This window comes from Megascapheus bottae, chromosome X (genome assembly GCF_031878675.1).
Source record: "Megascapheus bottae isolate mThoBot1 chromosome X, mThoBot2.hap1, whole genome shotgun sequence".
In the NCBI taxonomy this organism is placed as follows: domain Eukaryota; kingdom Metazoa; phylum Chordata; class Mammalia; order Rodentia; family Geomyidae; genus Megascapheus; species Megascapheus bottae.
Window position 1 is genome coordinate 42,109,573 of NC_143547.1, and position 27,791 is coordinate 42,137,363.

Below are 27,791 nucleotides of genomic sequence, written 5' to 3' on the forward strand. Positions count from 1 at the left end.
ACTGCCTAGGGGGTTAAGGGCATAGCTTAACTGGGGCCCCGATATAGCTACAACTGGGCGCACCTCCAGTCTGACGCTTCACTTATGATAGCCCCACATGGGCCAAGGTGCGCTGAAAGTGGCAGGAGGGCAATTGCACTGTCTGCCGTTGCCTGTAGGGATATGGGCAGGAGAGAATTAAGGATCTTGGCAACAAAAGGAATGCAGAGGGGGCAAAGAGCTTCTCCTCTCTGTACCCCCCAACATTCCCTGCAGGGCTGAGATTGAGTGAGCAGCCTCCTTCCCTGGGGTCAGGGCTCTCAGCAGGGGTGGGCAATTCCAGCCCCTACTCCCCCTATTTTTGTTTTTGTTTTTGTTTTTTTTGCTAAGTCCCATAGGTGGGGCTTGGGAGGGGGCACCTGCTGCTCCTACCTTTTGCTCCCGGATGAATTTATAGCTCCCTGGGGCCCTCTGGCCATTCTATTGGAGCTGCTTTGGGGATAGGGGTAGGATGGGGGCTAATTTGACCCCCTTTTCCCCCCAACTTCCCACCTGGTCCTGCACCTCCCATGGGAGGAGCTCCCTCCCCCCCACCTGAAGGGGGGGCTGGAGCTGATGTCAGTGTGTGGTGGAGGTCTGTCCTCCCTTACTCCTGTCACTCTTCCTGTGTCAGGCCCTCCTCTAGGGCAGGCAATGTCTCCAGCCCCAGTCCCCCACCACCATGGTTGCTGGAGAAGGACACCATGGTATGGAGGAGCATGAGGACAAGGACACAGAGCCGGATCCTGCTAGGGCTGAGGCGGGAGCCCCCAGAGACTGGCAGCAGGGAGGGCTTGTGGCTGACTCGGCCTGGAGGGTCATGGCGGGGATGGTAGTGGTGGTACTGTTGGTGGTAGTGGTGGAAATAGGAGTGGTGGAATTGCTGGTGGTGGGTTTTGGGGGTCTCAGACTCCTTGAACTTCTTCTTCTCCGACTCACAAGAGACCCACTGCACGTCACAGCACTTGGTTTCCGGCCGCTTTGGTGAAGTATCCAGCAACCCTGCCAATGAATAAGGAAGGTGGGGTGGGGTTCTGGGGATGGGGTCGCTTGCTCTGCCTTACCTGGAGAAATTTGCAAAGCTCATGTAGCTGAATGCAACTTCTTTCCCCATGGCCTTCTGAACCTTTCCCTTTCTGAGCCCTACTCTCCCAGGTATTCTAGTCACTTTCTCTGGGAATGACTCCCTGCCTGAACATACTCTGCAATGGAACAGCTACCCTGGTCTTTTTTCCTATTCTATTTGGTCACATCTCAACCTAGGCTTTTGCTGCTTACTCATCCAACCACTGATCTCCATCTAACCTATCTCCACTCTTCTCCTTCTTGCTCCTACTCCTCTCACCTGGTTTCCACCCTGGATCCACACCTCCTCCCTCTTACCAGTGCCCAGCCTTTACCTGTACAGATAAAACCAGGGAGCCCTCCATACACCATTTCCTCATTGTCAGGAAGAATAAAGGGGCATCGGGTCTGCACCTCCAGGCAGTATTGCTTGCAGGGCACCCAGCGTTGGCATTCCTGCTGGGTCACACTGAAGTATTCTGAGCACAGCCAAGCCTTGTAGACAGCCTGTGGGAAGAGGAAAGAGAATTAGTCCACATGCCGGTCCCTTCCTGCATTCAGGGAAGCAGGGAGAATATTTCTGGCCTCTCAAAAAAAAGGCCTGAGCTGGGAGTGGTGGCTCATGTCTGTAATCTTAGCTACTCAGGAGGCTGAGCTCTGAAGACTGCGGTTCAAACCCAGCCCGGGCACTAAAGTCCGTGAGATTTTTTTTTGCCAGTCCTGGGCTTGAGCTCAGGGCCTGAGCGCTGTCCTTGGACTTTCTCAAGGTTAGAGCTCTACCACTTGTGCCTCAGCACCACTTCCGGCTTTTTTGTATGTATGTGGTACCAAGGAATTGAACCCGAGTCTTTGTGCATGCTAGGCAAGCACTTTAACCACTAGGCCAAACTCCCGGCCCGTCCGTGAGACTCTTATCTTCAATTAACCACTAGAAAAGAGGAAATGGTGCTGTGGCTCAGGGGTAGGGTTGTAGCCTTGAGCTGAAGAGCTCAGGGACAACGCCCAGGCCCATACTCCAAGTCCCACAACTGCCCCCCCCCAAAAAATGCCTAACCAACTTACTCCAGGATCCAAAGAGGTGGGGAGAAAGAAGTGTTTGTATCATGGCCCCTAATCCTCTCTTAAGACTTCTTATCTCATAGGCAGGACTCCCAAGTTCCCCAATATACAGTCATCCAAAACAGAATTTTGTTTGTTGGCAAAACCCACAAAATTAGTCCTATGTCAGAATGGAAGGAGCTTTAACAATCACCACTTCATCCTATCCTATCATCTTACGTTTACTTCAGAGGTGTTTTGACTGATCCAAGGGTACGTGTATATATAATGTGGCCGATTTCAGTTGCATTCTGTTTGGCAAACATTTCTTCGGCTGATGGAACTGAGTTGCTAAACTCAAGAAAGAAATGGAGAGAATAATCTTCCTCATTAGAGTATTATGTGGATCAAATAATATGGCACATAAGAAAATGTTTTGTAAACTCTAAAGGGCAATACAAATATGAGGGGTTATTTTTAATAAAAACCAGAATCTGCCATACCCAGCACCACATGTGCTTTTGGGATCCACTTAATACATGCTCTGTCCTGTTGGCTTCAGCCCCGGTGTAGTACAAGCATCATGGACACAATGCCATTGCTTTTGCAATCTTTGTTTTGCAGCTTCACTTTCATGGATGTACTTGGTGTCCCTCATCAAGCCGATTGCTACCAGATAATCGGTCCTAGCAAGAACACCCCCATGCTCAATACCCTTGCTTGCATCAAGCCCAGGGTTTCTCAGCAGCAATAGACATTTTGAGTCCGACAATTCTTTGTTTTGGGGGTTATCCTATGTGCTGTTGGATACTGAGAACATCACTGCCCTCTACGCACTAGATGCCAGGAACTTTTTCTCCTCTCCATTGTGAACAACAACAATAGCAAAAACCTGTAGCCATTGTTAAATGTACCCTTGGGGGCTCTATAGTTATACCTTTGTGCAGACTACTATCATGTTTCACCTGTATGACAATATCCTTTTCATATTTCAGGTATTAGTTTAAATATCACTTCCTCAGACTAGGTCTCCATAGCCACTTACACCGGAAGATGCTGTCCTCACCATTCTTTTTTCTTCAATCCTTATTCACTACAACTAGCAAGTATTACCTTGTTATCACCCTTGTTTTGCCTCTATTGATTTCCATTGAAAGGTGAGTTGCATGTGGGTAGATCTGGGTTTGTCTGTTAACCATTTTCTATTAGCCATTGTGTCTTCATACAGTATTTGTCACTTGAATGAAGAGGATGAGTAGATGAGGACAATCTCTCCCCCATGGAAACTTCATTATAAGTAGACTACATGTAACTTGAATAGCTGGCATATGACCTATACATTATTAGATGGGAGTAAGTAGAAAAGCTGGGAAACAGTCCAGGGAGAGACTAATAGTCGAGCTGGGACTCAAAGTAGGATTTTACATATAGAGGAGAAATGAAACAAAGGGACATTCCATAATGATGACATAGCTTGAGCAAAGTCAGGAATAAGGATGATTACATGGTATACCAAGAGAGCAGAGAATGACTTTGTATGAATGGGATGAGAAGCTACCACTTCCCTGTCCATGGGTATTTAAGTTTGTTGGTATAGTAGGACAATTCTCCACTGAATAGCTCTGCTTACATACTTGTCATTGATTCTACTTACATAAATCCTTAAAGATGATATTATTAGGATATAATATATCTGCAAAGGAAAGAGAATGGGGGGGTTAAAAAGAATCGATGCCGGTTAGAGGTAGTCTAAGAGAGAGCCAGGGGTAAAGGAAGCAGTGAAAGCGATTACAGGGAAAGAGGAAGTGACAGTGGGATGAGGAAATAAAACATAAATGTGTAAGAAAGTGTAAGAAGGTACTAAAGTATGCTGGCAATTATGGGCATAGGAAAAAGTAGAGCTGCTGGGAAGAAACCTGGCAAATGAGAGACAGAGGGTGGTAAGGGCATGAACTATGAGTGAAAAAAATAAGAGAGAGGGTTTGAAGGTGAGAGGTGAAAAAATAGGGAGATTAGGACAGGTGAAGGCATAAGAAAAGGGGTAAGATGATGTTGGGCTGCTAAGGCAAGAGTAAGAAAGGGAGGAAGATAGATCAAGGGTAGATGAGAAGGAATCAGGATAGCTGAAAAAGATGGAAGTATACAGAAAGAAGGAGAAGAGTCTAAAAGGAGAGGAGAGATAGAAACAAGGTAGGAAAGAAAGTAAAATCTGAAAGTGAAGAGCCCTAACACCTCAGAGACTGCCCTCTGACTTCTAGGCTCCCAAGTGCCAATATGAGTTGAGTCTCTGTCTACAGCATTTGCTTGTGTATCTCTGCAGCCTGGGCCCAAAGCCTACCTCATTTTTATCCCAAATTGTGGAGGATCACCCCCCCATTCCATGTCTATGGATGGGGTGGGGGTTCAAAGGCCATTGGAAAGTGGCTCAGGTCTCTTCCAGATCAATGTTCTTGCTCCTAGATGAGAGGCCCTTGTGGCATTCCTGGCCTCCTCACTGGCAACTGCAATTATCCCAATAACAAGCTATAGTCGGTAGGCACTCCCTTCTCGGCTCTCAGAGGGAGGGAAAAAGGGAGAAAGGGGAGGCAGGGGAGGGGAGAGGGATGGCCTGACAGTGGGAGTGCGGCCTTTCTCCTTAATTAGATGACCCCCCCAGTCTCCACACCCCCAGCGAGAGTCACCATGGCAACAAGTGGGTGAGCAGATTGCCTGGGGAGGACACCAGGCCTGTGGGTGGTGAGGCAGGAACATACAAGGAGCTAATGAGGGGAATGGAGGAAGAAGAATGACATGGAACTCAAAGGTAATCCAGTTCCTTGGTGACACGGGGGGCCACCTGAACCATTGCTGGTCCATGTGCTTGAAGGTGGCCTGGGGTCTTAAGTGAAAGGCCTGGCTCTCAGCGTTACTCCCATCCAGGGCAATAAGCCCACCTCAAATTATGTCTCTGTTGTCTAGATAGTTTAGATAGCTGTGTGTGTGTGTGTGTGTGTGTGTGTGTGTGTGTGTGTGTGTGTGTGTGTGTGTGTGTTTTGTCAGTTGTGGGGCTTTCACTCTGAGCCTGGTCGTTGTCCCTGAGCTCTTCAGCTCAAGGCTACCACCCTACCTCTTGAGTCATGGCTCCACTTCCTGTTTTCTAGTGGTTAATTGGAGATGAATCCCACGGACTTTAGTTCCCAGGCTAAGTTTGAACCAAGATCCTCAGATCTCAGCCTCCTGAGTAGCTAGGATTACAGGTGTGAGCCATTGTGCCTGGCTTCGATAGTTTTGTTTTGTTTTTAAATGTGGCTATACTGGAGTTTTGACTCAGAGCTTCAAGCTTGCTAGGCAGGTGCTCTACCACTTAAGTCATGCTTCCAAACCATCAAGATGTTCTTAACCTGAGCTTGCTCTGTCTCATCAATATAAGATCTGAGCCAGGGAACTAGCTCGCTGAGATAGTCACAAGGGCCTGGGTACCCATCTGAGAGGACAGGGTGAGAGCCAGAAGGGCCAGGCATAAGACAGTTGTGGAGCTTACAGGGAAAAGGAGGAAATGTCTCATAATTCGAAAACAGTTGGGAGACCTGTGGAGGTCATTATTCTTCAGTTTCTCAGCTCTATCTGCATGTTAGAACCACTCAGAGAGCTTTTCGAATGCCAAGCTCTTTTCAACCCCAGGATCAACAATGTCAAAGTCCTTGTAGGTGTGGCTCACTCATCTACGGTTTCACAAAACACCTCAGGCAATTTTAGTATGCTGTCAGGGTGGAGAACCATTTACAGCTGGGAAAACAGGTCCAGAAAGGTGGAAGGCCTCATTCCTCTACAGGCATAAAAGATAGTGGCAGAGGGAAGAACCTCAAACCTGGTTTTGCCAACCTAACTCTAGGGATCTTCCTACTGAACCACCCTACCAGCAACCGAATTCTAAACTAGGGCAAGACACAAGGGCCTAGTGGTGGGGACAGGCACTGTGGAGAATCATGCCTGCTCTGGGCCTCTCAGAAGCCTGGAAGTAAGGTTTTCCTATCTTGCCTTATCCTCTGAGCTGGACCATCCTAAGCCCTTAAGGTAGTAGGGGGAGGCGTAGGTGGGATGGGAAGCCCTGACCTGGTACTGCCCTCCTTTCCCCACCTTAGTCAGGCCACCGCTGGGCTCAATCAAGTTCTGGCAGCTACAGCCCAGTTGCTATGGGAACTGGGAGGGGAAGGAAGTAGGGAGTAACTAGAGGGAACACCAATTAACCCAAAAAGGAAGCTGGGAAGGCTGTCCCACTCTCCCTCCTAGCTGGGTGACAGAGCCACTCTGGAAACGGGAGGGGCTCTAGATAAAGGGGACCCTCATCCATCTTAGGCTCTGTGGTCACCAGTTTAGGGAAAAGTGGGAAGACCTGGCCAGCCTAGTCCCTCTGCTAGGCTTGCAGCCCTAGCCTGAGTATGCTCTTTACATTCCTCCACATAAAAATGCCTGACTTCCCCAAGTGTTGCATGAATGCACACTCATATCCCAAAGCTGGTGCTCCAGGTCAGAAGATTTAGAAAGAGGAGGCCATTCTGAGTTCCTTGGTATTGGACTGGTGAATCCTCCAGAGAGGAGAGCTACAAGAAGTACATAGTTTTCTTCTTGAATTCTATCTAGCTTGCTTCCTTCTCTAGGACTGTTTGCCCATCCAAATCCGCCCTATAGACCTTCTATTCATGGCTGCTTCTCTTCTTAATGTGCTCCTGGGACCCTTGGCCAGAAACTATAGTTGTAATTCTTGTGGAAGGAAGTATAGCCACCATGGGGGCTGAGCCTGAGATGAAATCTACTGTGTACTTTAGTAACTACCTCAACCCTGGGGAAACTCAGGCGCAGAGAGAGGGATTGTCTTGGCCAAGTCAATCCCTTGCAAGCTCATGTTTCTCCAGGGCTTGATAGAAGAGGCACCATAGAAGGTAACGTGATGCCTCCTTGTGCTCCCTTGACCAGCACGGCTAGAATGATGTGAAGGACCCAGGTGGCAAGTTCTGAAGAGAGTCAAATACTGGGCTCTTAAAGATGTGGATAAGAACAATAAGTTTGGTATCCATTTCTCCAACGAGAGGAAGAAGCTCTCATGGATATCATTCTGGGGACAGCAATTGTTCAGTGGGTTTGGCAGAGTCAGAATAGGATTAGAGGTATTATAGGGCAAATCCATGAAGATAATAGGACTTTATTTAAGTGGCTATAAAAATAAGCAACAGCTGCCCTGCTTCATAGATGAGCAGTCCTGAATCAAAGTGGCCTGACCTGGAGGAGAAAGATGGGAGAGATGACTAGAGACATAGATAAGAATGTAATGCCAGCCCAGTTCCAGAAGGCTTTTGTGCTTGTCAAGACTTTTAGGGCAGTTGCCTACAAAGGCTAGCTGCGCACAGCTTGGCTAGGGGTAGCTTTGTTGAAAAGTAGTATTAGGGTAGTAATGCGAGTATGCTTCCAAAAGGGCCTGAATAACCCATGTCAATTAGGTGAACAGAGGAGATTGGGTCCTATCTGCTTTAGAATGGAAAGGACTAGGAATGAGAACCATTATTCCACTGTCCTATCTGTTATAGCAGTTTCCACTCCAACATCACTGCCAAGTACTATGTAGCTTCTCACTGTAAACCTTGTTGCAGAAAGCTCATTCTCTCCTAGGGCAGCCCATATCTTCAGACAGCTCTAGCAGTTAAAGAAGTTCTTCCTTCTTTTAAGCTGAGTTAATGCCTCCCTGTGGCTTCATTCATGGTTCTTTCTAGCTCATACTTTTTATCAGAGGTTATGCAGAGCAGTCACCTTCCTTCCTGCCCAGGTCAGCACTGCAGGCAATTGTGCATCCAGTTTCCTCATTCATTTGTTCAGGCAATGAAAATACCCTGAACATCTTCTCAGTGCCTGACATTGTGCTGGGAGCTTTAATAGGTGTGATTCAGATAAGATGCCTGTCTTCAAGGAGCAGGGAGACCACTATATGAAAATAATCATTACAAATTGCTATGGTAAGTAATATGTGCTTGGTACAGTGGTAGCATATGATAGACTATGTTTTGAAGGCTGAAGACTGAAGAACAGGAGAAAGAAGCTTGAGTTAGGACTTGAAAAAAAAAGAAGAAATCAGAATGTAGGTTAGGGAGAGCATAAAGTATATCTCAAGAAAAAAGAATAAATGGGTGTAAAGTCAAGGAGGCATGAAAGAGTACTGGATTCTGACACTGTAGGTAATTTAGTGTAATTATGAGGTACAAAGTTGGGGTATGATGTGGCTACACAAGAAGGCCATGACAATATCAATATTTTGTGATGCTGAGGTAATAAAGAACTTTAATAAACTTTTAAGAAATGTATAATTAAAGATAGTCTATGCTAAGTCTGGTGGCACAAGCCTGAAGTCTCACTACTTGCTAGGCTGAGGCAAGAGAATTGTAAATTTGGGCCGGGAGTTTGGCCTAGTGGTAGACTGCTTGCCTAGCATGCATGAAGACCCGGGTTTGTTTCCTCGGTACCACATACATAGAAAAAAGCCAGAAGTGGTGCTGAGGCTCAAGTGGTAGAGCTCTAGCCTTGAGAAAGTCCAAGGACAGTGCTCAGGCCCTGAGCTCAAGCTCAGGACTGCCAAAAAAAAAAGAGAATTGCAAATTTGAGATAGCTTGGGACGCAAAGCAAAATGCTGCCTTAAAACATAAGTGATGGCTGGGAGTTTGACCTAGTGGTAGAGTGCTTGCCTAGCATGCACAAAGACCTGGGTTTAATTCCTCGGTACCACATACATAGAAAAAAGCCAGAAATGGTGCTGAGGCTCAAGCGGTAGAGCTCTAGCTTTGAGAAAGCCCAAGGACAGTGCTCAAGCCCTGAGTTTCAAGCCACAGGACTTGCAAAAAAATGAAAAACAAAAACAAATAAAAATAAACATAAGTGATTGTGTGTGAGTGCACCAGGACTAGAGTTTAAACTCAGGAACAGAGTGCTGTCCCTGAACTTTTATTCTCAACACTAGCACACCTCCACTTCAGGCCTTTTTTGGTAGATAATTAGAGATAAAGAGTCTGATAAACTTTCCTGCCTAGGCTAGCTTCAAACAGATCTTAGCCTATGGAGTAGGTTGGATTACAAGAATGAGCTACTGGCTTCTGAACACATTTTTTAAATTGTTTACATTTGTAACTGACCTTTAAAACTTCTATCTGGATAGAAATATGGAAGATAAAATGTAGACATTGAAACTGGATGCAGGAAAATAAGTTAGGAAACTACTGTGACAATTTAAGAGATGAGAAAGACTTCAGTTGAGGTAGTAGCAGCAGAGAAAAAAATGGAAGATGTGTTATTTATACACAATGGAATTCTATGCTGCCATCAGAAAGAATGACAATGCCCCATTTGTTTATTTTTTTTTCTTTTTTCCACTCCTGGGGCTTGAACTCAGGGCCTGAGCACTGTCTTTGGGATTTCCTCAAGGCTACAGCTCTGCCACTTTAGCCACAGCACCATTCCCAACTTTTTTCTATGTATGTGGTACCGAGGAATCAAACCTGGGTCTTCGTGCATGCTAGGCCAGCACTCTACCAATAGGCCAATTTGCCGGTCCCATTTTGCCCCATTTGTAAGGAAATGGAAAGACTTGGAAAAATCATACCAAGTGAAATAAACCAGACCCAAAGGAACATAAGCTCCAGGGTTCCCTCATTTAACAATTAGTATATATCTAGGATTCTCCAAACAGGATCATAATAGCTCAAAATCTATGTATGTATGTCCATACAGGATGAGACTAAGCAAAATGAACTCCAGGATATGGAAGCATGAGGTTTATCTTTGTGATTGTTGTTCTTAATGTACTATGTGAAGTTATTTCTTTTCTCTTTTTTCCCTTATGATTTATTTCATGTTATTACTGTATCTGACTTTGCTACCTGATATATTGTCTATACATTTATATATTTGAAATAGGGCAACGAAGGGGAAAAACAAGATGATTGGGGGGAGGTGGAGGAGGGAGAGTGGGAGAAAAACATGGGAAGGGGTAATAATGTTCAAGAAGTAATGTACCCACTACCTGATGAATTTAACTCTAACCCCTCTATACATCACCCTGACCAAACAATTATTCACAAATGTGGAAAATGAGGGAGTTGAGAGGGTCTTAGGACAGGGACCAGATTTCTACCTTGGGTTGCTGGATGAATAGTAATTTCATTTTTATAAGGAAACCAATATAGAAGAAATGGTAGATTTGAGAGTGAAGATGAGTTCAGGTTTGGGTAAGATTGACATTAAAGTGCATACATGCACACATAGGAGCTACATGGAAATATCAAGGGGAGGCTTTACTCTGGCTAAGAAGGAGTGTCTAGATAAAGTTTGGGAGTTATCGGGAATTAAGAAGTTAGGAACACAGTAGGATTATGCTTTTCATGTCTGCAGTTAAGAGTAGCCATATGACTTACACAAGTAAATTAAGTGTCATTTGAAGTGACACATTGATCACTTCTGACAAGATTAATGTAATAGTATATGGTTTGCCACATACTTTCCTCTGCTTCTGACTATGGAAGCAGAGTTGAAATGGTGTTTGATTATGCAAGATATTTTGTTGACTATCATGAAGAGGAGCTTCCTGTGAGCTAATTTAAGACATGTATCATGAGCAAGCAATAACTATTTGTTTTGTCAATACTATGATGTTTATGGTTCTTTGCTACTATAGTATAATCTAGCATATTCTGACTGACACAGCAACATTGGAAGCCAAATGAGTAGACAGTAGAGGGAAAAAGGGATCATCAGTAGAGGAAATCCACTGATGATGAAAATCCACTGAAGATGGAGACTGGAGGAGATCTGAGGATGTACTTCAGTGGTAAAGTATTTACCTAGCATACATGATGCCCTGGGTTGGAGCCTTTGTTCTACAAGCAAAACAATAACAAAAACCAGAGATTGGATGAGAAATAGAAAAGAAAGGGATTCTATAAATTAAGAGGGGAAAGAATTTCAAATGGGAAGTAGTCAGCAGATAAAGATTTACATAGATAACATTAGTTTGAGTCACTCTCATTATTGTTATTATTATTATCATTATTATTATTATATAGTTTCAATGGAGCAGCAAGTACAGAACGCATAAAGCAGAAAACTGAAAAGGTAATGTGAGGGAAGAAAAATAGAGATAGCTTTGTATAGACTGCTTCCATGAAGCCAAACATCCTCAGTTTTTTGACAGTATCATGTAGTTTCCAGTATTCTCCTTTATATGGTTGTTCACATTAATAAAATTCCCCATTTTGTTGTTGATGTCTTGTATGTGTGTCTTATGCAACTAAAAACAATCCCCAGATAGGGTCTCTCAGCACAAAATATAGTGGAGTATCAGCCCTCCTGTCCTAAAAACAGTTTCTGTTAATGCAGCCTAAAATCCCATTTGTTCTCCAGGGGACTGTATAATAACTCATTAAAGATAGGGAGAGGGAGGCCTGCCTGGAGTGTGAGACCAAAGAAATGGCCTAATTCCAAGTCCCAGGACAGATTCCAAGCCTTCTTCTGGCAAGACCTCTGCATAATCAAACATTCCAAAGACGATAAGCTCTTAGTGGACAGGGATTGTACCCCACATAGTACCTGTATATGCATTTTTCTCAGAGTTACAAAGGGAGGAAGTTGACATATAAATGGAGGATGTAGATACCTGGAAGTGTTGGACATGTACTTTAAAACTAAGCCTCCAGGGGCTGGGAGTTTGGCCTAGTGGTAGAGCGCTCGCCTAACATGCACAAAGACTCAGGTTCGATTCCTCGGTACCACATACATAGAAAAAAGCTGGAAATGGTGCTGAGGCTCAAGTGGTAGAGCTCTAGCTTCAAGAAAGTCTAGGGACAGCGTTGAGGCCCTGAGCTCAAGCCCAGGACTGGCAAAAAAAAAAACAAACCTAAGCTTCCAGTAATTATTCCAGACTAAAGAGCTCAAGGGAAAAACTGAAAAAAAATGTGTTTACAGATGTGTTTTCATGGACTTTTAGAGTTGATCGATGAAAGTCACAAAATTAGTGTGTGTGTGTGTGTGTGTGTATGTGTGTTTCTAGTTAACTTTTGTTTTAAACAAAGTAATATATGTTCCTAATTTTCAAAATCATATGAAATGCTATATATATTCTGATATGTACCTCCACATTTTTAAATGTTCTGCTGGTAGTACCATTTCTTGATTCTTCTGTCTTAAAAATCTTTATGTGTTTGTGTGTGTGCATCTATCTAGCCCATTTAGTTATGTTTTGAATGAAGTTTGTCTCTTATGTGCACGTGTGTGCACATATGTGCCAGTACTGGGGCTTGAACTCAGGGCCTGGGCATTGTTCCTTAGCTTAAATTTTGCTTAACAGTAGCGCTATACCACTTGTACCACAGTTCCATTTCTGTCTTTTTGGTTGTTAATTGGAGAGAAGAGTCTCACAGACTTTAGTGCCAGGGATGGCTTTGAACTGCGATATTCAGATCTCAGCCTCCTGAGAAGGTAGGATTCCAGGCATGTGCTACAGGCACCAGCAAGTAAAACAATTATTAACTATTGACCCAGTTAAAACAAATTGACCCAGGAAAGAAATATAATCACAATCTGCGAGTTTGGCCTAGCAGTAGAGTGCTTGCCTGACAGCCCCAGGTTCAATTCCTCTGTACTACATACACAGAAAAAGCCAGAAGTGTTGCTATGGCTCAAGTAGTATAGCTCTAGCCCTGAGAAAGTCCAGGCACCCAAGTTCAAGTCCCAGGATTGGCAAAAAAAATTAAAAAAAATAAAGAAATGTAATCACAGTAGTCTACATGACTCAGCTATAAATGATACTTATAAAGTCAGGCGCCAGTGGCTCACTCCTGTAATCCTAGCTACTCAGGAGGCTAAGATCTGAGAATCATAGTTAAAAGCTAGCCCAGACTCTTATCTCCAATTAACTACCAGAAAACCAGAAGTGGCTCTGTGGCTCAAAGTGGTAGAGCAGTAACCTTAAGCTGATAAGTTCAGGGACAGGGCCCAGGTCCAGAGTTCAAGCCCCATGACTGACAAAAAATAATACTACTTATAAACCTAGTAATGCAAATAAATTATACTGTTGAAACAAGAAATTGTGATATGCTAATCCTGCAGAAGCATATCTGCACCTATGGTGCTAAATTCTCTTCTAATCAGATAACCAGATGAGCTGGACTTTGGAGGAGCCTGTCATCCCAGCTACAAGGGAAGCATAAGTAGAAAGATCAATGTCTAGGCCAGCCGGGACATAAACTCTAGATAAACTCCAGTCAAAACATAGCTAAAGCAAAATGGGCTGGATATATGCACACACACACACACACACACACACACACACACACACACACACACACACACACATACACACACACATAAAGATTTTTTTAAGACAGAAGAATCAAGAAATGGTATTACCAGCAGAACATTTAAAAATGTGGAGGTACATATCAGAATATAGCATTTCATATGATTGTGAAAATCAGGAAAATGTATTACTTTGTTTAAAATAAAAGTTAAATAGAAACAAACTCAAAATCTCCAACAGTTGATCTAATTAACTTGTCCAGACTCAGCCCAAATGGCCCTGTATCAGAGGTCCTGCCCTATCCTGAATCATCTACTCTATAACAAGTGTCTGAACTATGAACTTGGGTTTTATGAGCTTAACAGGGTAGCAGGGCTAATGAGAAGTTCCACAGACTGAGAAATGAACTAAGATGAAAGGAGGGAAGCTTCTGGGGCTACTGGGTACAATGGTTGTTCAGGTCTCCAAGGGCACAGTGTGAGGGAGACAGTGGCAACTATAGCTTCCCTGGTGTTGCACACACTCCTCCCCTCCCAGGCATACCTGTTTGCCCAGAAAGCAATCTTCTGACTTCACCAAGTTCACCATAATACCAGCACCTTGTCCCTGCCTAATTTCCTTCACCCAATACTATGCCTTGCTAGGTAGATAAGAGACTAAAAAGAAGAGACTTGATCAAAGGTGACTGACATCTATGCTTGTTCTTCTCTAAGCCAGCTAAGCACTCTTTGCTCATATACTCACCTTCCCAGTTGCCTTCTAGCCCCAACTTCCCTCTCCCCAGACACATTACCTTCTGTTCCCAAGATACCTTTCTTTTCTCCTAAGCAGTCCAACTCAGTGTTGTGAATTTCAAGAGGGTGTTAAGCAATCAGTTGGATTAAACGCACCTAATTAAGATGAGAATAATAGCTACCATTTATTAAGTGCTTACTATATGCCAGACTCTGTTCTAAGCACTTGATCCTGGCATTTATTAATTCATTTAATCCCCACAATCACCCCCTAAGGTACAGGGAGATCTTTACAGATAAGGACAAGGAGGACCAAAGAGTTTAAATAACTTGCCCAAGGCGCACAGCCAGTAATAATATGGGACTAGCATTACGTGAGCAGTTCTCATCTCACAGGAACTATACTCTTTAAGATAGGCATGATTTGTCATTTAAGCCACATACCAACCCTATTGCTTAGTTTTGAATGTGAAGAGAGTGAGGTTCCAAGAGAATTTAAGGAATACATTCAAGGTCTCATAACTATTTTACAGAGAAGACAGATTTAAAAGTAGGTTTTCAGTTCAAGTTTACCTATACTTCAGTGCTCAGATTCCTACATCTAACACTGCCCTGGAATAATTCCTTCAATTTGGTACCACCACAGAAGGTTATCATTCAAAAAATGATTTTTGATAGAAATTTAAGCCAAGTCATGAAGAAAACTCTAGACTTAGTTAGAGAGGAGTGAGAAAGAGATGAGAGAGAGAGAGAGAGAGAGAGAGAGAGAGAGAGAGAGAGAGAGAGAGAGAGAGAGAGAGAGAGAGAAACTTTGTTTCTTCCATACCCATCAGCTTCCTACCCAGAGTTTAAGGCTATAATCTATGTGGAATCTAATAACAGGCAATTGATATGGGGAGGGACACTGTCTCAATTGAAATGTTTTATTGTCTTACCTAAGATGAGTTCTCCAGTCACAAATCCTACTATTTTGATGCTCTTACGCTGGAAGACTCCTTTGGAAATGTCTCAGAACAGCCACACATCTCACATAATTGCCCCTTCTCCACAGTTTACTTCATAAATGGTCTTCAAAAAGCCATTGCTCCATTCTCTGCCACTAACTGGCTGTGTGAACTTGGGCATGTCACAACAAGAAGACAGGGTATCAGTCACTAAATCTCTGAGGAGCCAATTGCTTTTCTTTTCCAGACCTCAATCTGAATCCAATGAGATTGTCCAAAGGTAGGCAGTACGGGTGGTGGGAAAACAGGGTCAAACATCTTTAAACTCAGACAGCCTTGCAATCAAAATCCCCAATTAAGCTCTCAGTAATAATATCTCAGACAACGAACTTTACTTCTCTGATACATAACTTTCCATATGTGCTAAATAAAGGTAATAGAAGAAGCTACCCTTCCTTTTCCATAAATGATATCTGTAATAGTGCAAAGCTTTACCTGTAGTGTAAGCCATAAGCATATATTGAATACAACCACTGTCTTCTAGCATTCAAATCACTGGATTTGACCTCTATTCAAATCTAAGCTTCAACTCTTATTAGCTGGATGACCTTGAGATAGTCATTTGACCTCTATGAGCCCGTCTACTCTAACAGATAATGGGAAAATATGTGTGCATTTCACAAGGCAGATGTAAGAATCAAATATGATAAGGGTATGGAATGCCTGGGATAGCTTCCTTTCTTCTCATTCTTTCAGTTCTAAGACACAAATAATAAACTTTTAAAATCTGACACAAATGTGATCTGCAATATTCATACATAGAAATCATCAAGAAAAACAGAAACAGACAATTTACATGCAGGCAATACAAATGGTCTATAAACAAGAAAAACAAATGTCTGACCAAAGGAATGCAAATGAAAAGCCAAAGCTATATTGTTTTGCAAGAAAATTAGTCTCACATTTTTGGCAAGAGCATAAACTAGAATAATCCAGTAATTTCAAAGAAATTTATAAATGTATGTCAAGAGCATTAAAAAGGTTAATAATCTTTGATTCTGTAAATCTAGTTTCAAAACTTCATTCTGCAGAATTGATGTTTATGTTCCTATTTGTATGCAAAACAAAGGAAGACATAGTCATTTTTGTGTGTAGATGTTTATGTAAGCCTAGAGAGAGGGGTGGAAGAATGCACACATAATTGTTAACATCAGTGACCTCATGGCAGTGGGACTAGGAGTGAGTGAATAGGGAGATTATTAATGTTTACTTTATAAGCCTCTATATTGTCAGATGTGGTACAATGAACATAAATTTTTCTGTGATTTGAAAAACTCAGAATAGTGAAATAAGAAAATGGTTGAGATAGCATTTAGTAGTAAAAAATAATTCATAGATCTGACACAAATATATGAAAAGACATATTCCTCATAATCATTATTTTAATAATAAAAAGTTGGAGGTAAAGCTGGGCACAAGCCTATAACCTAAGCATTTGAGAGGCTGAAATGGGAATTATGAGCTGGAGGTCAGCCTAGAGTCTACAGTGAGTTCCAGGCCAGCTTGGGTTACCTAGTGAGCGACCCTATCTCAAAACCCCAAACAATCTAAAAGTCAGAATTAATGTAAATATCTAACAGTAAGGGCATCAGTTAAATAAATTTTGTAGTAGTTATGTATACTCATCAAGAATAATGCTTGTGAATATCTAATTACATAGAAAGGTATTTAATGTACAAGCCAGATGCAAAACTGTCTCAACTATGTAGCAACATGTAGATACACCAGGATGGCTATGGTAAAATTAACCCAGAGAATAACAAGTGTTGCTAAAAATGTGGAGATTGGAACATTTGTAGATTGCTGATATTTATGTAAAATGGTATAGAATGTAATTTAAGTTGGTGTAGACACCATGGAAAACAGGACTGCAGTACCTAAAAAGTTAATCATAATCTGGGCATGATGCCACATAACTGTAATCCTAATACTTGGGAAGCTGAGACAAGAGGACGTGATTTTGGGGCCAGCTTGGGCTACTCAATAAGAATTTGTCTCAAAAACAACAACAAAAAAAACAAAAAAGTTAAAGCACAGAATTATCATATGATTCAGCAATTCCATGCCTGATTATAGTAAAAATAACTCAAAGCAGGGACTTAAACAGATATTTTCATTTATGATAACATTACTCATAATAGCCAAAAGGTAGAAATAACTCTAAGGTCCAACAACAAATGAATAAACAAAATGTGGAATATTATTCAACTACAAAAAGGAATGAAGGACTGATAGATACTAAAACATCAATAATCTTGAAATCATGGTACATGAAATATTCCAGACAGAAAAAAGAATAAATAATATATGACTCCATTTTTATGCACTACCTAGAATAACCAAATTCAGAGTTGGAAAGTAGATTAGTGATTACCAGGGATGGATCAGAGGGAAGAATGGGGAATTATTGTTTAATGAGCACAGAATTCCTGTTTGCAAGGATAAAACATGTTTTAGAAATTGATCATGAACAGTGTTGTATGATTTACAACACTGGAAATGAGCTCAATGGCATTGAGCAGTGAAAATAGTGAATTCGATGTTACTTTAACACAATGAAAAATCCCTGGGACGTCTTGGAGCCCTCCCCTCTTGGACTTCTTTTCCTATCATGTTCTTATTTTCCAGAATTTCTTAAAGCACAGTTTTTGTAATCAGGAAAAAGATACTTGAAAAAATAATTCCAAATAATAATTCTGAAAGATTAACATGGTCGGAAGATTTAATAGAATTCAACACTAAACAGACATGCTCACTTTTCACAAATCAGCCTGGTAGCCATTCTATCTGCTTCAAACCAAGGAAAACAGGAAGTGGTAAAACTCATACCAACTGTCCTTCTACAGGTAGAACTCAATGGGTTGGCCTGTACTTTGACACTCAGGAGAAGTCTAGGAGTCTAAGCTTCAAAACCTGGTGTGGCAATTGGGCATTCAAATCCCATGGCAGGCCTCAGCAGGCTGAGGTGATAAGGTCTCAGTGCATTTGTTTTGCCTTCCAGCTCTACCAGCACATGCTGAGGACGGGATAGGGGTCAGGCTTGCATTAGACCTGCCTAGGGCATCTTATTCTTTATTTCCCTGGTTGATCTTTTCAGATTGGAGCTGAGAATTTAATAGAGACACTGTCTCTCCAGGCAAGAGGAGCCTGGCTCCTCCCTTCCTTCTTGCTGTGCCTGTAGTACAAGGAGGGAGTAAATATCTCTCATACTCATGACTATATTTCCATCACTATCCCAAGATATCAGTAATTACTACAGGGTCTCAAGGACAAAAGTCTGAGATCTAGAACAAAAAGGATGCTGGTGAATCTTCACTCTGGATCTGAGCCACATTAAGCTGCCAATAGGCTCTGCTGAACCGCCCTCCAGTCAGTCCAGCTTCTCACTCTAGCCACCTGGGAATTGCCTCTGACAGTTGGAGGGGATTATTAATATCTTCTTTACAAATCCATGCACTAGAGAAAGTACAGACAGACCTGGGTTTGTATCCTTGCTATCCTCCTTTCTAGTTATGTAGCCTGGGGTTGATCATTTCCTCTCACTGAGCTTCAGTTGTCTCATTTGTAAAATGATGATAATGATAGTACTTTTCTGCTAAGATAATTGTCAGGGTTAAATTATATATATATATATATATTCTTTTGTGTAAGTATATTTACTTATGCGTGCATGTGTGTAGGTGTGTGTGCGTGTGTACTGGGGGCTTGAACTCATGGCCTAGGCCGTATTCCTTAGGCTATTCACCTAAGGCTAGCATTCTACCACTTGTGCCACAGTTCACTTCTTTTTATTTTGGTGGTTAATTATAGATAAGAATCTCATGTATTTTCCTGCTTCAGCTGGCTTTGAACTATGATGCTTCTGACCAACTTAGGATTGTAGGTATGTACCATTGGCATCCACCTATATATTCTTTTTCTCTTTCCTTTTCTTATCCTTTTCTTCTTTGGAGCCAGTTGGCTTCATCTTCTGGCCCAAAGACTTATAGTTCAGGCTCCAGTTTCTCTGTCCAGAATCCATTCTAGCAGGAGAATTGGCCAAGACAATCCCTGTCACTCCACAAGAACAGTTTACCTGGTGTCCTTGCTCTCCCCTCTAAGCACCTACTCAGCTCAAAGTCTCAGGAATTCAGGCTACTCTGAACCCTCTTATGCCCAGAAACAAGAGGCTAGTCCACCATCCCTTGCTACCTGCTCAGACTGTAGACTCTGCACCTTGTGACCATAAGAAGCCAAACTTAACCATTTCCCCAATCTACCTGGTCAACATAGGAAAATGGTGTTTCTTGGCTCAGACTTATCCTCAGAAGCTGAGGTTACCCCTAGATTTCAGAAACATATGCTACAAGGGTCCACATGTGACTGAGAGGAGAGCTGGAAGGATGGGTTGGAGGCCCAGTCTGTATAGGCACACCACAGGTGAATAACATTCGAGGATGAGAAACACAAAAGAACTGCCCTAAGGGAGAAGTTTTTCTAGGGAAAACTCCCAGTCGTTAGTGTGAAGTGTCAGTCTGCATCCCTACCTCACCCCACCCTACAATAGTGGGAATACCTTTTCCTGAGGTACTAATGACTTCTAATGTCTGGATTATACCCCACATGGCTTAGAAGCACTGTCTCTTCTTTGTGATGAATTCAGAGATCATCCTGTTTTGATTTCAGGCCCCACCCTCTATCATACTTTTCCTTACTCCACCTTCACCATGTCCAGGAGACTCTTCTAGCCAGACCATGATATTGGGTGGGAGGCTGCTAGGCTCCCTTCTTTCCTTAACTCTCCCAACCCCCATCATCAGGAGATACCAGTATATCCTTCTGGAAGTTCCCGTTGCTATGGTGACTATAGTAGTTAGGCACCAGCCTGCGGGAAGGATGGGAAGTAGCCATGAAGACTGGGAAATGTGTATGCGTGTGCATATGTATATGAGTATCTGTTGCCTAAGTGTGCATATACACACATGCACGTGTCCAACATGAGTGAAGAGAAAGAAGGGAGGAAAAGAGAGGAGAGCAGAGAGGGAGAGGGTTAGGGGAGCAGGAAGGAGAAAGGGGCAGGAGAAGAGAGGATGAGGGCCAGGAAGAGAGATGGGGGATGAGTGAGGGAGAGGGGAAATGTAAGTGGAAAGTGAAGCATATACGGATTGAGGGGGCTTGGAAGTGTGAGTGCAGGAGGCGCAGTGCCAAGGAGGTGAGGTAGGGAAGCCAGAAGATAGTGTGGAATTTGGTATAAAGGATGGAAAGGGCTCACACTTAGAGTGTGTAGGAGAATGGAGGTAAGCTTGGAGAGGAGCAAAGGATTGTGAGTACAGTGGATAAGGATTAGAAAATAAGGAGCATGTATTGTTTGGAAATGGTGTCAAATAGGAGATTAGGCAGGTGGTGGGTCACTGGCATATGTGTGGGAGTGTTGAGTATGGGCTAAAATGGGGGAGAAGCATGAGGTTATGGTAGGAGTAGTTCAGAATGGGAATCTGGAGAAGTATGTTCCAGCATGAGACTGCTTTGCCGTTCCCAGCCTATGTGCTGTAATACCATAAGCATTGCCTCGTCTCTGTCTCTGCTCTATAATTCCTGGTTCCTGGTCCTTCTCAGAGCCCCATGTTCATAATCCTCAGTAATGAGAGGATGAATGCCTATGGATCTGGAGGTCCCTCCCACAAGGCTGGATTTGCCAGGGTTCCTAGGCAGCTAGCTGCTTATTGACTGCCTCCCTCTTCCTCCACCCCTAAACAGGAATCAGGGCACCACTTTAAGCTTCAAGAGCTCTGGATTAGGAAGTACACTTGTGGTGCAATGCTTTCTGAATGTCAGCATAGGTGACAACAAGGGACCAGTGGTCAACCTGGGGCTCTTTCCCTTTGCCCAGTAATTTGAGCTCCCTGCTCTCAGCAGCCCCCATTCTCACCATTATACCAGAGTCCTGCTTGGCAGGAAAGCTGTGGCAGGTGGGAGGAGAGAAGGCAGTGAGGCAGAAACAGCTGCCAGCCGGAGTGGAGGAAGAGCAGGGCCCCAGTGGGTATGGGCAGAAGGCGAGGTGCAGGCTCTGGCAGCCCCCCACTCTCCGTGTGTGGGTGTGTGGGTGTGGGTGTTGAGGCCCAACCTCCTTGTCATCCCTCCCTATCCAGTGCCACTGTTCAGGGACCTGACTATATTCATCCATCTAAACATTGCACTGAGAGATCTCAGAGGCCACTTGGTCCAATGGCCATATAATCCTACTCCCATAATCTGGTAGGAATCACTTCTATACTAGTTTTACCCAGGAATGAAGGCAGACCTTTCGAAGATCAGGAATGAACCTCCTTCTAAGGCAGCCTGTTCCTTGGGAAGGAAAATACTGTGCAGTGGGTGCCTCTCATGTGCCAGACTCAGCTCTTATACAGAATTCTCATTAATACTGACCACACAGGGCTGTTTTGATTAATTAGCTCCATTTTACAAGTGAGAAAAGGAAGGCTCAGAGTGTTGAAGTACTTAGCTCAAGCTTACACCAGTAAGAAAAGAGGAAGATAGGATGGAAGACAGGCCTTTCTAACCATGAAGTCTGTCTGGGGCCAAGCAGGACGTATTTCTTCTTTTGTACCAGAACAACTCTTTTGAGGTATAGGATCTGAGACCAGATTATATCATCCTGAGTCTCCTCTTCTCTGAGTAAAACTGATCTTACTCTCTCCAGGAGAATTTGGAGCCCAGCCTACTTTGTGACCTGACTTGTTTGAGACCCAGAACCAAACAGTGTGGTAGGTAGGTATGGATCAATTCAGAATTGAGCAGAACTATTACATCTTCCCTGGCAGTAATCTTGATCAATGCAGCCATTAGTGGCTACTAGCCCCTCTTGAATGAAGAGCTATGACAGAAGAGGCCAAGAATTTTCTCCCATCTTTACTACTCCTACTAGTCTGCTCTGAATTGGGAGTAGAAAGAGGCAAAGTTGGGGGTGTAAGAAATAAGGGACAGGAGCATGGCAGGATTGGGAAGATGGAGCGCTGGGGGAATTTGGTGGTTGTCCAATACTCCCAGGCACAGCTAAGGGATAGTTGGAACTTTGGAGTACAGAAGGAGATGATTGGGGGTCAGGCATGGTCCCAAGAGCTGGGAGAGACCAAGATGGGGATGGCATCAGACTGCCTGAGCTAACATTGCCCTGCTGTGCGAGAGGAAGTCAGTCACACATTAAGGAAATGTTGCAGCTGGTACTAAATTGGGAGGTGTCACAGACAGCAGTGAAGACAGGTATGATTTGTGGGGCCCTGTGGGGCCCAAAAACAGGGGCAGATATCTCAGAGGGAGAAAACAAGGTTTTTGGGGCCACCCAGGAAGGATTTAACTAAGGTTCTTTAAAGAAGAGCCCTGAGGGTCTTGGGTCACATGGCTCAAAACCAGGTTCCAGGCTCTGTTTCCAGATGAGAAGATGCCTCTTCATCCTGGCCTTTGGTTGTGAGCTCTCCACTAAAGAGCGCTGACTGTGAGGCTGGGGCATCTGCTGACAGCAATTTCATTTAGGGTAGGGGCTGGACAGACAGGGTCAGAGCTTAGGATCAGGATCAGAGATGGACAAAGAAAGCTGTGAGGGAAGTGGGATGCGGAACTGTGAAAAAGGGGACAGCAAGAAGTAGAGCAGGGCTGTCTTTCTCCTCTATTTAGTATTCATAATACAGTCAGAACTGATAGCCCTGTGGTTCCAGGCCTCAGTTGAGGAAGATCGCTTTGGAAGAGGTGGGAAAGACAGGAAGAGCGCTGAAGAGCTGGCACTGCCCTTCTGTCTGCACAGCAGGTAGCAGGAGAGCAGAAGGAGTTCACTAGCTCACAGGTCAGAGACAAGGAGACAATAGATAGGAGGGAGGGATTTAGGGAACTTGACAAGAGGTCATGCACTTAGCACTGAAATATATAATTTATAGTCCTAGAACTTCTGCTCACTGGTGGTGTGACTTTATGGTAAAATGCTCAGTACTTCTGCACCTCAGTTTTCCCATCTGCAAATTGGGGTCATGGTGCTAATATCACTAACATTCCTAGGTAGTTGTTGCCTCCTAACATGTGCGGAGGAGGTTGAAACTCCTACTCATTGTATTAATGTTAGATGTTAAATTCTTATTACAAAATACTATTAGTTACCTCTTTCCATTTACACCTTAGAGAAAACTCAAGATGTGGGTAGAACAAGGATTATGATTCTAGTTTAACAAATGAGGAGATGAAAGCTTAGGGATGGGAAGTAACTTGCACAAAGTCACACAGCTAACAAGTTGTAGAGGCCTCCTAAATCAGATCAGTTCTCTTTTATATCAAACTGCTTGGGAAAAACAATGTGAGGAGTTACTATTGAGTATGGAATCAGATGGGACTTGGAGCAAACTGCAACATAAAGAAAACCCCATGTGAAAGTTATGATTTGGCTGTCATTCATCCTGATGATAATGGGGAGGTACACAGTTGGGGCCATGGGATTGGACAGAAGAGAACAAGACCCTGCAATCATTTATTCCATCTTCTGGAGGACTATATTTCTTCCCTCCCACTGAGAGAATGGCCTATGGTGGATATTAAGGGTATGTTTCTGTGTGACAAAATGTGTCTTCTTCATGTGACAGCACTTCCACCAACTGGTACTGACACTATGGACACTATGGGGAAACGTGTGTGTGTGTGTGTGTGTGTGTGTGTGTGTGTGTGTGTGTGTGTGTGTGTGTGACAGTGTTTGCATCTGTGGCACTGTTGGAGGTTGTAAAAAACTCTCTGGCTGTCTACATGACTTTGCCTGGGTTAGTGGTGGTAGAGTTCTGACTCTCTGTGTATGTGTCTGTCTGTACACCTTTAAGAAGTGGAATATCTCATTTGGTAGTGTGAGTGAGGCAGTGAGTCAGCTGAGGCTGAGGGAGGAGGGAGGGAGACTGCTAGGTTACGAGAACAGGAAAAGGGAGGAGAAAGTGAAGTCAGGATCACGGAGCTACCCCTTTCCTCCACAATCCTTTGCCCCAAATCTAGATGGAACCCTCCAAGAGAGCTGGAACCTTGCAGAAGTCTATGACAGTCATGCTAACTGGAAGGAGACAATTTCTGTTCCTCCCCAAAGCCTTGGAGGGAGATGAGGTGGGCTAGGAAGCAACCATCTCTCCCTTCAGCACTTGGCCTTAGCTCCAGAATGTGTGAAGCCACTATCATATCTAGTCTCCTTGTCACTTGACCCTATGACCTTGCCTTTTCTGTTTCCTCCCCAAAGCAGACTACCTGGCCAGGTGAGGAGAAGAGGGCAGTAGCATTAGAACCCAGTTATTGACAGCCCTCACCCACATACTATTCAGAACAACCCTTCTGGTGAAGAAGTTTCTCAGCTCTTCCCTAGGCAGGCCTGTTCTGCAGCTGCCTTCCCTCTTGCTTCCTCTGGATGCCTGTGGATAGCAGTAGGAAAAGGTAGTTTCTTCCCATCCATCACCAACCTGGGATGCTAGGATAGAAGGTAGTGGGAGTTTTGTATTGCAGCAACCTTTGGTGGTTTTTTACAGCTGGTGTGTGCTGTGCCCCACGACTTCCTTTGTCAGAGGACAAGGGTCTGCAGGTTCTGTTCTAGGGAGAAGGCAGGTGCCTCTAGGCTCCACCTGCATAGGCTGTGGCGAGTTACCTCAGGTCATATAAGGTCAGCAGTGTGGTGTGCTCTGCCACCAGTAGTATCAGGAGCCAACGGGTATTGATTTGGTTGCTAAAATGTTCTTCTGTCCACTTTTGGCCTTCCCCTGAACTGGACAGTCCTAGGAAGTTCAACCCAGGAGCAGGAGAGAGGCAGCTTGGCTGAGGATTGGGGGAGGGAAGGTTGGTTGGTTCAGGAAGACTCTTGAGCAGGCCAGCCCAAGACCCATGACCTCTCCCCCTTCTTTCCTCCTGAGGGGTGGGGCTCCAGGAAGGCGCAGCCCTAAGAAGTCCAAACCCGAATAAATAGAAGTTGGCCAGGTGATTGATTACCTATCCTGAACCCATGGGACCCTTCTCTTGGGAGGGGCTCTGGGCGGCGCTTACAGTGCTGTTCAGGGAATGGTGAGGAGAGAGGGAAGCTGTCTGCTCCCTGACCCCTTTTCTCAGGCCCAGAAGTCGTGGCCGCGATTGCCTATTCCTACCTTACAGCCTTTTGTGCAGGACCGGATGGAGTACTCTTCTGCCTGTAAGTATTTATGCAACACGAGGTCGAACTCATCATATTTTTCCTGAGCATGTCGGTCCAGTCGCTGGTAAGCCTCGATACAGTTGCTACATGCCTCCCAGGTTCCAGAGCCCGGGCTGGCTACGACAGCCAGCAGGTCCCCCAGCAGGGTATCCAGACTGCAGTCCAGGCTGTCGGGGCGATCCATGCCCAACAGCAAGTCCCAAACCGAGTAGGTGTCGCAAAAGGAGAGAGTGAAGTTCCGAAAGTGGCCTTTGAGCAAGTTTTTTTTGGCGGAGGGGAACTCGGCCGGGGCACGGGAAGGCGAGTCAGGGGGCCGCAGGGGGGGTGCCGGAGTAGTCGGTTCGAAAAGTCTCTGCAAAGATTCCAATTTGGTGCAAGCTGCGTCCAGTCCCATAGGCTCAGGAATGCCGCCGCAGACCGGCCCGGGGCCGGGGGCGGGGGCGGCTTTGGTTAGGTTGCTGTGTCGGGGGCTGCACGAGCCCCGGGGTGCGTTGGGCTCAACTGGCGACGACAGCGGTGGCGGCAGCGGTTGCGGCGCTCGTGGAGAAATTGGCGGCCGCTCCCGGCCGGCCCCCCAGGGCGGCCGCATGGCGCTGCTCAGCTCTCTGGCCCGGGGCCGGGCCCCCGCGCACAGCCACAGATGGTCAGCGAGGAGCACGGTGAAGAAGAGCAGGGACGCCAGGGACAGTCGCCATCGCTGCGCCCGTTCAGAGTCGGCGCAAGGTTTGTCGCTCGGCCTGGGAGCCCAGCAGCAGCAGCAGCAGCAGCAGATCGTCAGCGCGGCGGCGTCTTTCTCGGGCCACATCCAAGCGCCCCAGAACATATTTCAGAGGAGTCCAGGGTGGAGGGAGGAGGCAGGCGCGAGGCCGGACGGCCGTCTCGTCTGAAGCGGACTGGCTGCGCACCGCTCCGCGCTTCTCAGTGCCGTCCAGGGTCTATCTCGGGGGCCGCATGGTGTCACAGGCCGGCCGGCCTCGGGGGCTCCCCACCCCTTCACTCAGGCCAGGGTGCTGAAGCGCTCTCGAGCCGTCCCCGCGCCCCTCCCGCGCTCCCTCGCTAAGCGCCGGGGCGCCGCCGCCCGGCCCCCGCTAGGCGCTGCCCAGAGTCCCTGCGGGGGGCGGTGCGGGACACTGGGGCGGTGGCGGCTGCGGCGGCGGCGCCGCACTCCTCATAGTGTCGGGCCCCTCAGCTGTCCTCGGCTCCGCACCACTGCACTCCACCCCGGCGGGCCGCCCGCCTGGCACTCTGTTCCGGCCGTCTCGGCTCAGCGCAGCTCTGCGCCCCTCAGCGCCTGCCTGCGGGCCCCACCGGCGCCGCGCACAGCTTCTCTCAGCTCCCCTAGCCCCGCCGCCGCCCCACACCGCTCTTGCCCTGCCGCCCGCTGTCCGCTCCGCGCTGCTCCCTGCCTCACTCGCACCCTCCTAGGCCAGTCGGCCGGACTACTGGTCAACCCTTAGAGCTTCTCCTGTGCTCCGGTCATTGACCGGGGTCGGTCCCGGGCCGGCTCCGCTTTAGCTCTGCACCCTCTGCTCCCAGAGTACCGGCTCCGGCGGGCCACCTGGCTCCCCGCAGCGCCACAGGCGCCGGACGCCGACACCCAGCTTTACTTAGTGCGCTTCTCGCTTCCGCCTCTCGTTCACACCGCTGTGGCGGCCGCCCAGAGGCACGGCCCCGTGGCTCCTGCTGGCCATGCCCCCTCAGTCTGTCGCCATCTTCCGCTGTGCGGAGAACACCTTGAGAGCCCGTGTGCGAGTGTGTTTGGGGGGAGCGGGGCGGAGAAAGAGGCACTGAAGAGGAGGAGGGAACGGGTCTGGGGCCCCGACTGCGCCTGCGCCTCAGGACTATTCTCCCCCCACCTCACCCCCCCCAACCCACCCCCGCCGGCCGCAGCCTGTGCTGTTTGGGGATGTTTCCAATTCACCCCCAACTCCATTCACTTCAGCGCCTCCGTTCATCCGCCCGCTCCCCGCGTGCACACGCCACACGCTGAGTCCCAGGCCCCGGCACTCCCCTTCCCCCACCAACCCCGGCGCCAGCCTTCGTCCCCAGGGCGGCCCTTCGCTCCCCTCAGTCCCCAGAGGGTGAGGAGACTTCTGAGGGTGATTCTAGGAGGCAGGAATCAAGAAGTGTCTCCCTAGTATTTCCTTGTCTCCCTGGGTCGCTTTCCTGTCCCCATGACTAGGAGACACCGAAGCCGGCCGCCGCTGATCCTACTGGTCCCGTGTCCCTAACTCTGCTGTCGCCCTTACTGTCCTGCCCGAGGCCAAGGCGGCCCCTGGTGCTGAAGGACAGCTCCCATCCAGTTTGGCTATGGAATAAGGCTGTCATTAGAGAGCTTCCTCAAGGAAGCCTGACAGTGGGGCTAAATGGATAGTAGTGGTGGGGTGTCATTTTTGCCCTTAGGAAGATTTCCAGCAGCACCCCCCCCAACCCCGGCACTGGCTTACTGGCTCCCCCTA

The 27,791-nt window shown here is 45.9% G+C and overlaps 1 protein-coding gene across 1 annotated transcript; it reads right to left on the reverse strand.

Moving 5' to 3' along the window:
- Nucleotides 1–337: 337 nt before the first annotated feature.
- On the reverse strand, nucleotides 338–26,574 carry Nalf2 (NALCN channel auxiliary factor 2). Its single transcript, XM_090327233.1, has 3 exons — nucleotides 25,286–26,574; nucleotides 1,419–1,590; nucleotides 338–1,020 (listed from the first exon to the last, which is right to left on the reverse strand). Exons 1-3 carry the CDS (start codon nucleotides 26,153–26,155, stop codon nucleotides 635–637), a joined length of 1,428 nt encoding a protein of 475 aa, XP_090183359.1. The 5' UTR covers nucleotides 26,156–26,574; the 3' UTR covers nucleotides 338–634.
- Nucleotides 26,575–27,791: the final 1,217 nt, after the last annotated feature.

Coding starts and splice junctions, on each gene's coding strand:
- Nalf2 (XM_090327233.1), bottom strand. CDS start 26,155: ATGTTCTGGGGCGCTTGGATGTGGCCCGAGAAAGACGCCGCCGCGCTG. Junction 1,591..25,285: donor CCTGCACAAAAGGCTGTAAG/GTAGGAATAGGC, acceptor CTCTTCCCACAG/GCTGTCTACAAGGCTTGGCT. Junction 1,021..1,418: donor CCCTGGTTTTATCTGTACAG/GTAAAGGCTGGG, acceptor ATTCATTGGCAG/GGTTGCTGGATACTTCACCA.